At 27.7% G+C, this 17310-nt stretch overlaps 1 protein-coding gene across 10 annotated transcripts in view; it reads left to right on the top strand.

Moving 5' to 3' along the window:
* Window positions 1-17310, top strand: part of LOC136988659 (calcium/calmodulin-dependent protein kinase type II alpha chain-like) — a 205537-nt gene that overhangs the window by 133792 nt on the left and 54435 nt on the right. For 6 of the 10 annotated variants that reach the window (XR_010882794.1, XR_010882793.1, XM_067286573.1 and 3 more), the window contains exon 14: window positions 8758-8811. The exons of the other annotated variants lie outside the window; for them this stretch is intronic. Coding sequence is in view for 4 of the 6 variants with exons in the window: in XM_067286573.1 (XP_067142674.1) it covers window positions 8758-8811 (54 nt within the window). In the remaining 2 variants the exon portion in view is untranslated. The remainder of the gene's footprint in view (window positions 1-8757; window positions 8812-17310) is intronic. 10 annotated transcript variants of the gene reach the window in all.

Below are 17310 nucleotides of genomic sequence, written 5' to 3'. Positions count from 1 at the left end.
TTTGTATTTTGTCATACTATATATTAAAAAAAAAGAATTTTCTTTATAAATTTCCTTCTAAAGTTTTATTAAATTTTTAAAAAATAAATAAATTTTGTGATCAAACTGAATTGGGAAACAGGAGGATGTAAAAAACACACAAAATCAAGGATTAAAAAAATCTTATCCTGAAAAAAACTGTGTTTAAAATAAATGTATTTTGAATTTTTATGAAAGTAAAAGACATTTGAAATAATTGAAAAGTACAGACATATTTATCCACATAGAGTTTATTCTAAATCTACATTGCTGAATTCAATTCAGTTTGAACATTATATATATATTAATTTGCATAAAAATAAAGTGAAAAGTTTTTAATGAATATTCTGCATTGCCCAGAGAAAAATTATTGAGAGTATATGTTGTTTAAATACAACTATCTTACATTTTATTGAAAAGATTAAAATAACATTTAGAATAAAGCATTTTCATTAGAAAAGATAATTTGTTGTTATTTAAGTGCATGATAGATATGATAAAATGAATTTTCTTGTACAAAAGTTCTTTCAAAAATTGTTCATTGCATAAATAAATATATATTGTAATATATAAGAATGTAGATATTTATGATTCGTGATCATATGCATTTAGCATGCAAACATCGTGTTGCTAGTTTGCTAAATTGCTGTTGTTTTTGTATACATGAAATTATTGAACTGCATGAATACTTAACCAGCTAAATAGTTGCATATAATTGTAATTGTGCTTAAAATACATAAATATTATTTTTGTATTTATTAAATTTAATAGCATATTGAAAGGAATTAGTGTGATTTTGTAAGAATATTATAAAATTCAGTTATTTGTAATTAATAGCTTTCAATTGTATATGAAAAATTAATTGCTTAATCCATTAAACAAAATATTTAATGTAAAAGAAGTAAATCTTTTACTCTTCTGACTATGTATAAATCAGTACAAAAAATTTTCTTTATTGGAGCACACATTATGTGACAGTTTCTTGAGTATTTTGAGGAAACCAATTCTATTATCAGCAGATACAAAACTGAATTAGCATATTTAGGTGATTTGGTTATCAAGCTAGTTCATTTTTATATTTCCTGACTATGAGTTTGGTTGCACGAAGGTATTTGAGAAATTGTTAATTAATGCAATATTAATGCTCCAATATATCAGACTAATTGTTAACTTAAGAAATTGGAATTATATTTATTATTTTGTTAATGTGGTCATATTTATGAGTGGTCTTAGTGTTCAAAATGTGCTACAGGAGAAAAATAGAGTACAGACCATCAAAAACTATACAAGTCTCTTCAACCAATAAGTATTTACTGCAGGAAGAGAAAATGTCTAATAAACAACATTTGTCGAATATTATTAATTATTTAAATTTAATGACAAATTTTAAATTATAATCAACTGCTCAAGTTTTTCATTTTTAACATATTACACCTAATCAAATTTATTTGAGATTATATTATTTATTATTTTTACAATTTTGAAAACAGTATTGAAATTTATTATCTAATTGTACACATTACATTCATTTAATGAAAAACATGTTAACTAATTCTAAGACTTCCATTTATTAATCTTTAAAACTCATAGAAATCTTATACTATATTTTTCTCCTAAAAAATATTTCTTTCTTTCTTATATAGAAATTCCTGTTATTTTTAAACTTATTACATAAAGCTTATTACTTTAGTTTACAATTAAAAATATTTTTTAATTGTATACTGAAAACATCATAAAAGAATGAATTTAAAGTCAAATTGAATGTAATTATTCTTTTATTCCTGAAATACTAACTGAATATTTATACAAACAGAAAACTTGAAATATTTTAGTAAATCATTACATTTGAAAATGCTAAAATTATATTATTGCAGGTATCCTTCATACAACATGATACTTTTACAATGCTGTTTCTCTCTAACATGGTTTAAAAATTGGGGATATTCCCCATACAATACGACTTCTGGTTTCACTCTAATGTGGTTTCGAAAATCCTCTGTACAAAATTTCACAATTTTTAAGTGTAAAATTCATTATTCAATATTTTTTTTATTCAAGTAAGCATGTGGTGTGTTGTCTCAAATTTGTCCACAGATTTTAGAATATTGAAATTTTCAATTTGTTTTGTGCCTTTTGTCAAACTTACTTTAATGAAAACTGACAGTAGAATTTTTTTCTTCCTTGTCCTAGCTTTCCTATCAATCAGATGTTGTTTTTGTTGTTGCTTTCAGACTTTAGTCTTTAAGACTGTCACTGTGTTTTGTTTTTACTAAATACAAAGATTAATCTATAAAATCTATTTTAAAGAGTTTAATAACACTTACCTAAAAATGTTTAACTGTAGGTAAATAATCATTCATAAAAATGACAAATGAAACACAGTAATATCTTGGTACTCGAACTGTTCCAAACTGGAACAATTTGGTATTCAAGCACAAATTCTGGAAAAAAATTGCTTAGTATTCAACTGAACAAAAGTGACCTGCTAGAACAAATTATTGATTAATAATATATTTTTATTTTGTCATTCATAGAAAATTATGATATCAGTTTCTTCATTTTTTAATTTTTATTTCTCTTCAAGATCAACAAAAAAGCTCAGATGATGATACTTTGAAAAAGAAAATACCCTCATTTAACTAAAATTAATATTAACAGTATTTTCAAATGTGCTTGTTAGTTAATTATTGATTGGAAATAAAGTATTGATTGCTTTAATAAACAATTTTCTCTTAGTAACAAAAAAGAAAAGTTTCAGAACTTAACAAAAGTATACTAAACTCCTTGTTTTGCATTAGTCCTTTGTTTTGTATAGTGCAAATTTGCATAACATAGCACTTTTTGGAATGTATCTACCTGTTATATGAGGGATACCTGTATTTATAAATTATCATAAGATGATGATGATGATGATGATAATAATAATATATTACTCTCTGTAATCAAAATCCAGCAAAATAACTCGCATAAATTCAGCAAATGTTTTCTTCCATCATAAATGATCATTATCATACTATATTGTTGAATCTTGAAACTGCTTGAGATGGAGCATGTAGATTCAAAAACGTGGTTGCTTGTTGATTGGTGGAGTCATAATCGTTGTCTTCTCGTGGATGTTGAGGACTGTTCACGGGGTGCTGTGTTGTATGCAAACTTTCTATGCTGGTGGAAAAGTGTTGGTGTCATTAAAGCCATGCTTCTCAAATAGCCCTATGAATCTTCATGAGCCCCAGGTATCAGAGTTGTACTCTGTTTTGTGCATGATGGAGAATTCTCACTTGGTCAAAGTGATTTTTTGTTACTGAGAGTGCAGTATTAGTATTTAAAGCCAATACTCAGTGGTTGTTGTTTATAGATATTAGTAATTTGAGATGATTGTATAAATTTATATAAAATATAATATAGTTTGTTTCAATTTTAATATCAATGCCAATGATAAATATTTAAGTATTGGTAACTATCAAATTTCCTATTTCTGACAAGTTGCCAATTTTTTGAAGCTTGAATTAAGCTCTTTGATGATCTTGAATTCATTCTTACAGTCATATGATTTTGTGTGTATGAATCATTAATTATAAAATTTTCATATTTAATATAGAGATGTTAATTATTAACTTCTATAATTTTTTTAGTTACTTTCTGAAATTTTTATAATAATATCATAAAACATTCATTAATTTATAGTAATATACTTTTAATATGCACAGAAAAATCAGATTAAAATTTATTATATGGAAACTTATTTTGTGGTGGTAGTCATTTTTGAAAAGCTATAAAAATACACATAAATAATCCCATTGAATTGAAAAACCGAGCTATAACAAATCAAGTGTGCCAGCTCCAGAACCTGTTCTCTAAGGTCAACGATACATCACTACACTGAGAGGTTCTGGAGCTGGCACACTTAAAAATACACATTTAATTACATTAGATGTTCTTGTTGAAGTGTTTTTAAACAAAATTTAAAAAAATATATTTGAAAGTCAAGTTATTTCTAATTTTATTTTCTCTATTTTATTGAGATTTTAATTGTGATATTTGTTGTTTTAACATCAATTAGATATTTTTTTGTGTTTCATATATTAAGTTGTACATTTAATTAAATCCATAAATAAAAACATTTATATATATTTATTTATTTATTTCTGCTTTTTATATGATATTCAGTAAGCTGTATATTTATTACATATAAATATAAACATATATGTTTATATGCTCAAGTGGAGTAAGTTAAAAATATATACAGGAATCTAGCATGAATATTTAATATAATTTAAATATTGCTAAATAAAATAAAATTGAATGTAGTGAAATGGAAAATCTTTATTATGTATAATACATTGGTTGGGACATCACTCAGCTCAATCAATTTTATAGGTACAGTGTGGGTGATCAGTTAATGAACACTTATGAGAAAGATTTTTATCTTTGGACAATGAACACCTCACAGAACAAACACAAGAAGAAGCGACATAAAATAATGAATACCGATTGTTTTCTCTTGTATTCAGGCAACAATTTTAAACTTTTCGGAGCGCAGGAGATGTCGACATCTACGCTCAACCTGGATATACTGATTGGATAGTATTCCTCCAAACTTTGAAACTCTCCCTTGTAATTCCAGCCTTTTATTTTTCAGAAACAATTCTTTTATAGTATTTGAGAGACTGTCGGGTGGGCACTCGTTAAGTTTTGTGTCGGTTTTTATTTTTGAAAGGTAAAAGTATAATAGCAAAGTGGGCAGAAGATGTCTGATGTTGCTGGGCAGTATGGCTTGAACAGGTCTACAAGTAGGCCACAGTTTAATCTTAGCAAGGTTGAGGTTTTAAATGCAAAAATGTGTATGTCGGATGTTCAACACTGCTTTCCTGTAAGCCTAGAAGTTTGACAATGGCATTTGGAATGTTGAGCATGATTCCACTGACTTTCCAAACACCATTTCCAAACTTCTAGGCTTACAGGAAAGCGGCACTGAATGTTCGACATACACGTTTTTGCATTGAAAACTCCAGCCTCAACCTCGCTCTTATCTAAGAAAGATACAGTATAATAAAGAAGACTCGAGGAGTAACAAAAATCACATCTAAGAAATAAAGGACATTGAAGAGGTCATAATAGAACCTGAAACTGATCTGATGACAGAAAAATGCCAAGAAACTCGGTGAAATATGTTTTCTTCTGAAAAAGAGGATTAATACCAATATCTGGTATTAAAGATCTTTTGAAGAAGTGGGAGAATGTCAGAACAATGGTCTTAGAATGACATCCAAACCGGGTTGAGGTTAATAGGCTTGGGGATCTCTACAATTACAATGCTATTAATTAATTCTGAAAAATCCTGAAGAAGAGAGAAAAGCAATTGACATTAGACAGATTCTTTAACTCCCACAAATGGAAAAAACATGACTAATAAAAATGCAAGACTGTATATATATATGTATGTATTTTTACTATTACATATAAATAAACATAGTAAGAAAGTATATATTTTTTATTTTTTGGGGGTCTTCAGAACAAATTTACCATAGGTCTTATGGAAATTTGATTAATCGGTTAACGAACAAAGTCTTGGAACTGATTTTGTTTATTAACCGATCACCCACTGTATTTTATACTGTTATAAAACTCTCTTAAAATAACAAAAAATTTAAATTATTTCAAAATGCATTATTAGAATTAACATTTTATTTTAATTGAAATATTAATTCTATGCTTATCGATATGTACTTGAGTAGTCATCATTTACACATCAATCCTAATTTGCACCACAACAATTAAATAGGACCTAGCATTGAATTATCAACAAATAATACCTAATATTCTATTTTAACTTTACATGATATAGAGATTTCAAGAACAGATTTTATGAAGATATCAATGTACTATTGAGATTTTTTAGCTTTTGCCTTTTCAGATTTTGCTTATTTTTAAAATTATATATTCTGCATTTTGTCTGTTGGCATATAAATTATTAGGCATAGAAACAGTATAAAAATTGAAGAAAATTAATGAATGCAAGTAGAGTAGAGCATCAATTATCAGACCCCCGATTAACCGACTGCGTTCTAGTCGGCAAATTCAAATGTCTGCTAGTGATGTGGTGCTACAATATTTGGTTATGTCTTGGCTACTTTAATATTATTTTTGTTAAATTTTTGCATGTTTTAGCTGGCAGCACTGGCTCGACCATGAAAGGGAGGCTAGTATTTAAACCAGGCCTAATACACTATACTAATAATGTATTTTTTCATACTTTTCGGTCATCCGACTTTTCAGTTATCCGACCAACCCCAGTCAAGTCGGATAATTGATGCTCTACTGTATAAACAATTTAACCAATCACAAGATAAAGCACTTTAGTTATTCCTAATGGAAAAGATTTCCACTAAGTGATATTCTTTATTTAACATTTAAATGATTTGAATAGTTCATTTAAACACTACATAAGATCTTGCTTGGGTATTAACTAAAAAATTATAGAAAATATTAGAACAAGGATATCTCCAACTTTTTTTTTTTTTTTTTTTTTTTGAGAGCGTTTCATATGAGAGGTAAATGACAAGTCTGGGGCTATGTATGAAAGATATGGCCAAAGATTAAGATAGATTTATATCCACTGTTGTTCAGAAATTTAAAAAATATGAGATTTGTAATTGCTATTTCAAAAGAATGTTTCTAAATTAGGAATAAATTTTGCAGCATCAATATTAAAATATCTTAACTATTCATTGGACAGTGATGTTTGATATTTTGATTTTTATATCTTTTATTTTTTAAAAGGTTTGTTCACAAAGGTGTGTAGAAGCAAACATAAAATATCTTGCATGCAAACTTCTTAAGACTTTTTTTTATAACTCTCTGCCAAAAGGGAATTTTGCTTAGCAGGCCAGATAAATATGCTTTTGGGGCCACAGCTTTGAAACCCCCGTATTATAACATTAGTAATCAGCAAACACCAACGCCTGTACCATATTTTTAAATTTTTATGCTAATTCATTCATACATTCATTCACATGGCATCCTCTTTACAGAGAGTTGCAGTTGATGGACAGTTTATGCTAATTAAAATTATGATTTTAAGGCTCAATTTCTTATAATTATTATTATTAGTCAGATTTTTGTAATTTAGTTGTTCAGCATAATAAGTAAAGGTAAAATTGCAACAAAACTTCCTGTATTTTTTAAAATTTGTTTACAAAATGTAAATAAATAATATAAATTCATGTTAGATAACACTATCTACTTCTACTCTGTATTTAATAACAGTGATGAATAATTATATCCATCATTGTCTAAACATGTTTCATTCTTCATTTTCAATTACTATATTTTGTACAGTTTATAATTTAATTTATACATTAATATAAGATATGATTTTAAAATTGTAATAAAATGAAAAAAGTGTTTTTTTTTTTTTTAATGATAACAGAGCTATATCAAAAGTTAAACAAGGATTCAAATTATAAATTAGAAAAGCAGTATATTGCCATTTTGTTCAGTTGGTTCATAATGAAATTTATTAGGCATTATAGAAAGTAAATTGATAAGTAAATGTCAAAATTTTCTGAGAATTGTTTAATTACAAATAACTGTATTTTATGAAATATGAATTTTATAATAAATATGCTTAAAGATGACTGCCATTCTAATTGAAAGCTTTCCAATTAAATTTAATTCATTGTAGAAAAAGCATTACATATTAAAAGTTACCATCATATAATCACTTGTGTTTCTTCATTCCATTCTGATGAGGGAACACGAATGATTGTATTGGTTTCAAAGTGTGTAGTATGTAGAATGAGAATTAATTAAATATTGGTTACCACCATATTAAAGAAATGTTAATTTAATATCTAATGAAGATACTTGTATGTAAATTATTTTTTTTTTTCAATTTTTTGATATATTATTATAAAATGATATTTACAATTATTTTTCTGCTGACTTCAGATGTCAGATTTTTGATAATTCCTTAATTTTGGATTTTGAATAATTTTTTGCATTTTGATGTGTGTAGTATAATCAACCAGAATTTTATTCTACAAGGATATTTGCTAGATTTTTGTAATTTTTTATAAATAAAATAAGTGCAATGATTTTAATTGAAATTATTGTTTTAAAGATTAAAACAAGGAAATTTTATAATATAAAATAAAATTTGATTTTAAGTAAGTTGATATATTTTGAATAAAAGTAGAAAAATTATAAATTATAACAGCAGTTATATATTATAAAATGAAAATAATTTATATACACATGTAGTATGTAAAATTGTTGTTAACATACATAAATTATATATATATATGTGTATAAGTTTAATCATAATAATAATTATTAAAATTACAAAAATATTTAGATCTATATACTATATATTTTAACTAAAATAAGTTATTTAAAACCTAGACATAATATTTTTTTAAAAATAGTTAAGTTCTATGTTGAAAAAACAAAGCCTCAGTAAAATAAATAAATTTCAACATTTAAGAAAAAAATATATTACTTACAAGACTATACATTTACATGAGTCCTTATCTTAGGGATAAGGACTCATGTAAATGTATAGTCTTGTAAGAAATATATTTTTTTTCTCAAATGTGAATTCGTCCCGGCAATTTTTAATGTAAATTTCAACATTATCCATCATCTACTAACAATTGAACACAAGTTTATATTTCACTCCACTTCTTTCTTCTGCTTTTTTTCCTTTTCCCGTTTTTTCCTGTACCCAAATATCTATAGATGGCACTCATTCTGGACCCGAACGGAGTAAAACTGTTATACAAGTAGATCAAGGTAGGATTAAAATCCACAACATTGTATTAATCATAACTTTTATTCAAAACAAAGTATTGAGAATATTTATAACAGCTTAATTTTCTGAATTATAATTATATTTGTCAATCTTTAAATTAATATAGTATTTATATACAAATATTCAGAATAAAAATTGTCATTTGTTAAATGTTTTTTTTTATGTTAATATGATAATTTTATTCTTTTTTTAGCATTGCATTTTAAATAATATCCTTGTAATAAACAGTGTTTAGATTGAAATTGTTTTCTATATTTCATATTCTAGAAATATAATAACTAAATTTCCAGTTTAATTGAGAAAAATAAATACAGTCAAACCTGTTTTTGTGCGGTCTTTTTCTGTGCGATTTTTATTTATGCGATTTTTTTTGTGCGGTATATGAAAATTTCAATCAAATTGGAACATAATTGACTCCTGTAAAATTTTTAAAAACTCTATTGGTTGTTTTCTATGACATCAGCGGGTTTTTTCATTTTTTATTCAGTAAAATTTTTTTCTCATATGTTTATTTCGGTCCCCTCTTATTTTAATAGCATAAAAACCATAAATATTATGTTATATTTGAACAGATGCAGTAAGTTAGCTCCCCTCCAGCTTTAGACTGCAGGTGTGAAATTTCAGGCCTTGTTAAATGAAATAACACTTCCTGCAGCTATATTTATCAAATAAAATCATTATTTAACAATTATTTTTAACTTTTTAATGTTAGATTCGTATTTAAGTGGAAATAATTAATTAATATAAAAATTAAAATTTTTAGAGGATTTTTTCCCCCATTAGGTGTTGCAGAAAAAGGCCCAAGGAGTTAAAAAAGCAATTCCTAGTTATTTCGTACGGTTTCGAGTTATTTTCTACGTGAGACTTTTTTTATGCGGTCCCTATCCCCCACATAAAAACAGGTTTGACTGTACTTGTTCTATTATGTTTAATTATAAACTAGTGTTGTACAGTGAGAGGAAATGTTAAATTTACAAATTGATAGTTGTCAACTAATGTTTCTTTATTAATATAAAAATAATATAGAAAAGTCAATTGCATAACTTTACTTACTTTTAATAATAATTGCTTTTATTCAAGCAAAATTACATATGATAATATTTCATATAACATTTAATTAGTAATTTAGATTATAACATCAACATGTAGTGTGTGTAGACACAAATATTTCACCAGTCTTGTTCTAGTAATTTTTGTCATAATTAGTAGGGCTATAAAGCTTATGCAAATTTGTATATATTTTCTTGTATATAACTTACAATGGCATAAACTGTCATTATAGATTATATATGCTAAAATATGGTATATATTACTTATTATGATGACAATTTATTTTCAAATTGAATGTGTATAATTACAACATAAAATATATAATTACTAAGTTTAAAATGTGAAATATGCTTTCCGATGTTTTGCTATTATGTATATCTGTGGTAAGTGTTCTCGATAGAAAATATTGATCCAAAGTTTTCAGAATAGTTTATTGTGAGAATGAATGAAACTTATAATCTACAAATTTTTAAAAATAAATCTAAATGTCTTCTGTGCAGATATAAAATATTTACTTTTGTAATCTTTTCTGGACAGAAAATTATGATTTTTACTAATAATAATAAATAAAAAATTAAAAAAAAACTTCTCATTTTAAGATTTTTCATAGGATTTCTGTGAAATGTTTTTAAGAGCAAATCTCATCTTGAAATCTAATATTCAAAATTATCTGAAAAAAACAAGCACCTAGAAATAGTTTATAGAACAACAAATAACACCAGCAAATATCTTTTCTTTACTTTCGAAGACACAATGTAGTGACGTAAACTTAAACACTGGGCGAATTTTTCATCCTTTTTATTCGGTTGGAACGCTTTTTATTACATAACGCGTTTCGGGCCGATGCCCCTCTTCAGCCAACTAAACATTAAAAAGTAAGAGATGGCTATATACAAATATTTAAAATAAATACCGTGACAGTATACATAATTAGTTTTTAGAGGTTGTTACCTTCTAAATCCTGGTGGTGAGAGTTTGTATACCATTAAAAGCTGGTCCGTACCTCATTCGGTAGTTTAGACGGATGTAATAGTCCAAGGGTACGAATCTTGATAAAATTCCATAAAAAAGGTTTAGTATCAGTCTGTAGAAGTATACTGGGTTAGTCCAGTATACTTCTACATAACCCAGTATTTATATTTGTATATAGCCATCTCTTACTTTTTAAATATATCTTATTTAAATATTTGTATATAGCCATCTCTTACTTTTTAATGTTTAGTTGGCTGAAGAGGGGCATCGGCCCGAAACGCGTTATGTAATAAAAAGCGTTCCAACCGAATAAAAAGGATGAAAAATTCGCCCAGTGTTTAAGTTTACGTCACTACATTGTGTCTTCGAAAGAAAAGAAAATACAAAACACGGTTTCCTCAAGATAGGACCAGCAAATATAATTTAATATACGTGGTATGATCTAAAAGTCTGGGGACTGCAGTAATCTATGACGACAAAAGCATGTATTTGAAGTTACAGCGTACGAAATGGATTCTATCAAGCCACCTCTACATGTTCAGGTTAATTTCACCCATGTCGTGTGATTAAACCGCGAGCGCTGCTGTTTTTTCCAGAGATAGTTACCTTTGTTCTGCGAAACAATAAAAGTGGAGTTTCAAGAACAATTTCCAACATTAAATTTTATCAGCATTTAGGTGAAACACCTACGGAGACTTCAAAATTGCTAAGAAAGGTGTATGGTTATTCTACCATGGCAAAATCAAAATGTTGGAGGTTGTTCTTGAAACTCCACTTTTATTATGTCGCAGAACAAAGGTAACTATCTCCAGAAAAAAACAGCAGCGCTCGCGGTTTAATTACATGACATGGGTGAAATTAACCTGAACACGTAGAGGTGATTTGGTAGAATCCATTTTGTACGCTGTAACTTCAAATACATGCTTTTGTCGTCATAGATTACTGCAGTCCCCAGACTTTTAGATCTTACCACGTAAATATGCTATGACAAACGTTTTCAATCCAAGTAGGATCTACTTCAGGTCAAAATGTTCGTTAGAATTAGAATATGCTAATTCAATAGAATGCTAAAAGATCAATTGATATTTTAGCATTCTAATTCTATCAAACATTTTGACCTGAAGTTTGTCATAGCATATTTATATAAAATTATATTTTGCTGGTATATTTTTGAAGGTTTTGCTGGTGTTATTTACTAATATATAACCAGCTGTGGGAAGATTTAGAATTTTATAGAACTTTAACTGAAGAGTTTAATTTTAATATTAAGACAAGACAGAGTTGAAGAAAACTATCACATTATCGTGATGATCTTAGTGAAGTGCAGACTAATATGGCAATAAAATTCGTTAGATTCAAAAGAGAAGTAATTTTTTGTAACTAGTATAAAATAAATAACGAAGAACCAAAAAGCATTGAAATGCATTTAAAAATTTTTGAGTCACTAGTTCTTTTTGAATGTTGGATCTGATGATGCAGTTTCTCAGAAATGTATATTTTTTATATTTTTGCATGGAATTTATTCAAATAAGAGTTTAATTTTAATTGTTGTAACATTACGACAAGACTGATTTGTGACATCTTAATGAGTTATTTTTCTTTATCTTCTTTATAACTTTTTTACTTTTATTTAATTGAAAAGGTGTTCCAAGTCTTTTAGGCATTTTTCCCATATGCCATGCATACCCTTTAAATCAGATTGGGAGGAAGTGATAGAAATGTTCTTTATGTTCTGAATCTTCCCAAAGCTGGTTATACACTGTAAAATAACACCACCAAAACCCTCAAAATATACCAGCAAGTATAATTTAATATAAATATGTTATGACAAACATTTTCAATCCCAATAGGATCTGCGTCGGGTCAAAAATGTTCAATAGAATTAAAATGTTAAATGTTCAAATTTAAATATTTTGAAATCATTTCAATTGTAAACATTAGAACAAGTATACAACAAATCTCACCTAGGTGTTAACATTAGCATTTAGAACAAAAATTATTTTTATTTTATGTTAATTTTTATTTTAACCCTAATGTTAACACCTAAGTGTGATATTTTTTGTTGTATATCTGTCTAATGTTTACAGTTCCGGCAATTTTAAAATATTTAAATTTGAACATTTAACATTCTAATTCTACAGAATATTTTTGACCTGACACAGATCCTATTGGGATCAAAAATATTTGTCATAACATATTGATATTAAATTATATTTGCTGGTATATTTTGAAGGTTTTGGTGGTGTTATTTGATGTTCTTTTATGGAAATCTTATAATATTTTACATAATCACAAAGGGTTATTTCATCACTTTCTGTTATTGCTACAACTTTTTACAAAGTTGCTAATATGCTTTGAATGTAGCTATAGCCCCCTAGTCCATTGACTATAGGATAGTAGTCATATTTTTATGTGGATTACATCTGGGTATAGATAAACAAGTTGCTGGGGGTGTCCTGGAGAATTATTGAGCAGGATGATAATTTTAAAGGAATGCCCTTTTCCAGATTATCATACTTGACTGAGATATGAAGCAGTTGATGGACCAATCCTTGAATAAAGCTTGCATCATTCATGCCTTGTTATTTGTATGATAGTAAATGGGATGGGTGTGCTTCTAACCTGCTTCAATGCATGTGGTTCTTGGAGCAATAGATGAGGAAAGACTAACTTAAACCCAGCAACATTTCTTCCCAACAACAACATGATCCTGTTCTTAATGCCTGGTTTCAAAGCTTTTGTTTTCTTTCTGTGCATCTTTCAGGCATTTTTCTTCCTTTCAAAAAAAAAGTATAGTTTCATCCACATTGAGGATCTCTTCCAGATAGTAATTGACTTTTTTGATAATTTCATCAAATTGGTCAACAAATTTTTCTGCTGCTTTTACATCCATGCTTGTCATCTCACCACTGATACTTTGATTATGCAGGTTGAATCTCTGATGAAATATTGAAACCATTGATTCTTCACCTTCATACTGCATGCCTTAGCTTGAATTATTAAAATGCTCACTGATATTCTTTTTGTATCTGGTTGTCAAACCAGATTCTCAGTAATCTTCCATTTCATGAATGAAGTTTTTCCACTGTTTAGTTATTATGGCTTTAAATCTGTTGATGTTTCCATTGCTTCTTTTACCTTCAACATCATCAAAACAGTTGAATGCACCAACTCCATGGGACTAGGAGTCTTACAGATAATCCAGAAACACTTTTATTTTTCTGTTTTGGTTACATCAAGAACTGTGCATATTATTTATTGTTCATGAAACTTTAAGTTATACAATTACTATATTTGATGATAAATTAATTTACTTAAAATCTAATGTAGGATCTAGTTTCACAGCACTACAATTGATAGATGACTTAGAGAGTTTGGTTTCTATGTAACTGGAAATCACTGTATATTGTACTTTGTGAAATGTACCAGTACAGCAAGTTACAGTACAATGCTAAATGTTCTAGGTAAATTTTTTTAAAAACTACTTCATATAATCAAGTTTCCAATGTACAGGGTGGTTATAATTAAAGTTACACTACTCACACCTGTCTAGAGCCTGTTCTCGTGGATGTATTTTGGTGAAACTTACCGTATTTTATGGATTATAAGATGCACCTTAATTTTTAAGCAATTTTTTTTTTTTTTTAAATACCTATAAGACGCACCTGAATTTTGGAGGCAATTTTTCAAAGAAAAACGTGCGTCTCATAGTCCGTAAAATACAGTAGCATATATGTTATATGGACCATGGGGAAAAAGAAAATGTGCAAAAAAATATTTAGTTCAAATTTTTACCACTAGGTGCAAAAATGGTGCATGAAAAACAAGAAACACAAAATGGAAACATGCAAAAACCTTTTGCATGTTTCCATTTTGTGTTTCTTGTTTTTCATGCACCATTTTTGCACCTAGTGGTAAAAATTTGAACTAAATATTTTTTTGCACATTTTCCTTTTTCCCATGGTCCATATAACATATATACTAAGTTTCATCAAAATACGTCCACAAGAACGGGCTCTAGACAGGTGTGAGTAGCGCAACTTTAATTATAACTACCCTGTGTAGGCTATTGATTTTTAAAAAAAATCATGGAAACTCAATGTCTTCCTGTAACCAATATCAATTATGTAATACTATAATTGTTCATGACTGACAATTTGTAAAATCTTGATAGCTAACTGGACCAGAAAAACTCTACATTTAAACATTATGAAACATTCCTTTTTGGTGTCAGTACAATCATAGTGTTTTATTTTATATCAAAATATCAAAGTGCATAAATAAGTATGAGATCTGAAGAGAGAGAATGCTATTGGACTGGTTTTTTGGTCAGAGATTTTGAATGAGAAGAATAAATTAACAGTATAGAGAAACTTGACTTATACAATAACAACAAAAATAGATGTAGACTTCTTAAGAAATTGACAAATTTTATTACTAAACTGTTTTTAAACTAATTAAAAATTAATTCCTTATTGCTAGTAATATCATTTTATGATAATTTAATAATAAAATAATTTTGAAACATTACGGAAAGGTAATGAAAGTGTTTTCAAATTGCATGAATTTATTTCAGGATATTGGTATACCTTCCTCTAGTGTTAAATTTGTTAATAATAATTTTTTGATCATATTAAAAAAATCAGATTGGAATAAAATCAGACAGTTTGGTTTAAGATTGATTAATTAGTTATTCAAATACAGTAAAACCTGTGTAAACCAGAATCACACAGTACTGAATATTTTTTTCCAGTTTGGCATGTTTCCATTTTTAACAGGTTTTTTTTTTTTACATTGAAAATTGCTCTGTTACAAAGAATTTATTCCATTTAGACCGGTTTTACTATATTATATAAACCTATACATAAATAAAATAATTTAGATATCTGTTTTATTCCAGATTTGTCAAAGTAAATATACACAAAATTAAAAAGTAATTTATCTTGTTATGTGTAGTTAAAATTTTATATAATTCAGTAAATAAATTTAGTAGTTGAGTACATTGCTTTTGGGGTTCCCCATCTCTCTTATTTCTCTCCTCCATCCCTTATCAGTAAATCTCACATATGATGGTGGTGCTCGTGTGGTTCAAATGGTTCCTGTGAGCCAAAATTTACAGGTGACGTTCACATCATATGTCATTTTGTAAACAAAATTTTTATCTTTGTAAATTTAGTTAAATAATAGCAGATTAAAAATTAATAATTTTTTAATGATAATTTAATATTAAATTCATTAATATTTTCTTTCAAACATAAATTATTAAAACATAGAATTGTCAAATAACTGGTATTTAATTTAATAATTTTTTATGTTTATTATAGTTCTTTGACATCATCAAATATTGCATATGCACTAAAATTTGTCACAAACTTCATATTTTATCATGTGCTAATAACAGAATTAAAACTTGTAGTGCATGACACCACATGGCAGTTAGTGCATTACTGCATTGCTAAATATTGTTAAAATCATTTACTGACAGGTTGTTTCTGCAACATAAGAAAGCAGATCATCTGATTTTGGCACTGAGTGTACAAATTCTATGAAGTAAAAATTACATTACAGATACTAGACATATATTCATTGCTCACCATGTCCAATCACCAGGAACAATTATTCTTCGCTGCAGAGATGACCATTCTTTGTAGGCTACTACTCTGCACAGATATGTAAAACAGTCTAAAATGTCCATAGGGGATAATCCCAGGTAAGAAATGTTATATTTTTAGTTGTGAAGAATACTTGTCCCTGGTGATAGGACATGGCAAGCAATGAAGATATGTCTATTATCTGTAATGCAATTTTTACTTTATTAAATTGTAATTTCAGCCAGCCCTTTTTTACAAACAATTTATCATATTTTGAAGAAGTACAAGAAATGTCTCCTAGCTGAAAGAAAGCTTAGAACTGGAAGAAAAGCTTGCATTTTCACCTAGAGGAAGATCATTGGGGAAGCTGTTCAAAGGCAAGGATCAATTCAACAAGTTGCTTCAAAAAGTTTAGTCCACAGAGTGATGCACAACAAGCTGAACATCAAGTATAGATCCCTGTAGGAATACGTTTTTTAGTCTAATAGACTACAGGGATTAACAAGTGAATTCATTTGGCATCTGCATTTGGATTATGCTTCGTAAGAAAACTCACTAATCTTTCCTTTGTCACATTCAATGATTGGAAGAAATAATTTGTTTTACTCAAGCAATGTCAGGTCAGTCACCACCAATGTAAAATTTATGCAGAAATGAAATTTGAATTCAAGGTTCTCATTTGGATTGCTATTAGCCCAAATAGAATTAGCAAAGCTCCAATTTAGAAACTGGTTTTACTATCAATATCCAAAACATATCTAAACCATTACATATGACCTCTGCCAATTCCCTACATCATTGTCAATTAATAACGAGGAGAATATATCTTTTGGCCAGATCAAGCAAATGCCCATTATACAAGCAGAA

Source organism: Centruroides vittatus, unplaced genomic scaffold, assembly GCF_030686945.1.
Source record: "Centruroides vittatus isolate TY-2023 unplaced genomic scaffold, ASM3068694v2 scaffold_373, whole genome shotgun sequence".
Taxonomy (NCBI): domain Eukaryota; kingdom Metazoa; phylum Arthropoda; class Arachnida; order Scorpiones; family Buthidae; genus Centruroides; species Centruroides vittatus.
The sequence above is the reverse complement of the archived record's forward strand: the minus strand, read 5'-3'. Positions and strand labels throughout refer to the sequence as shown.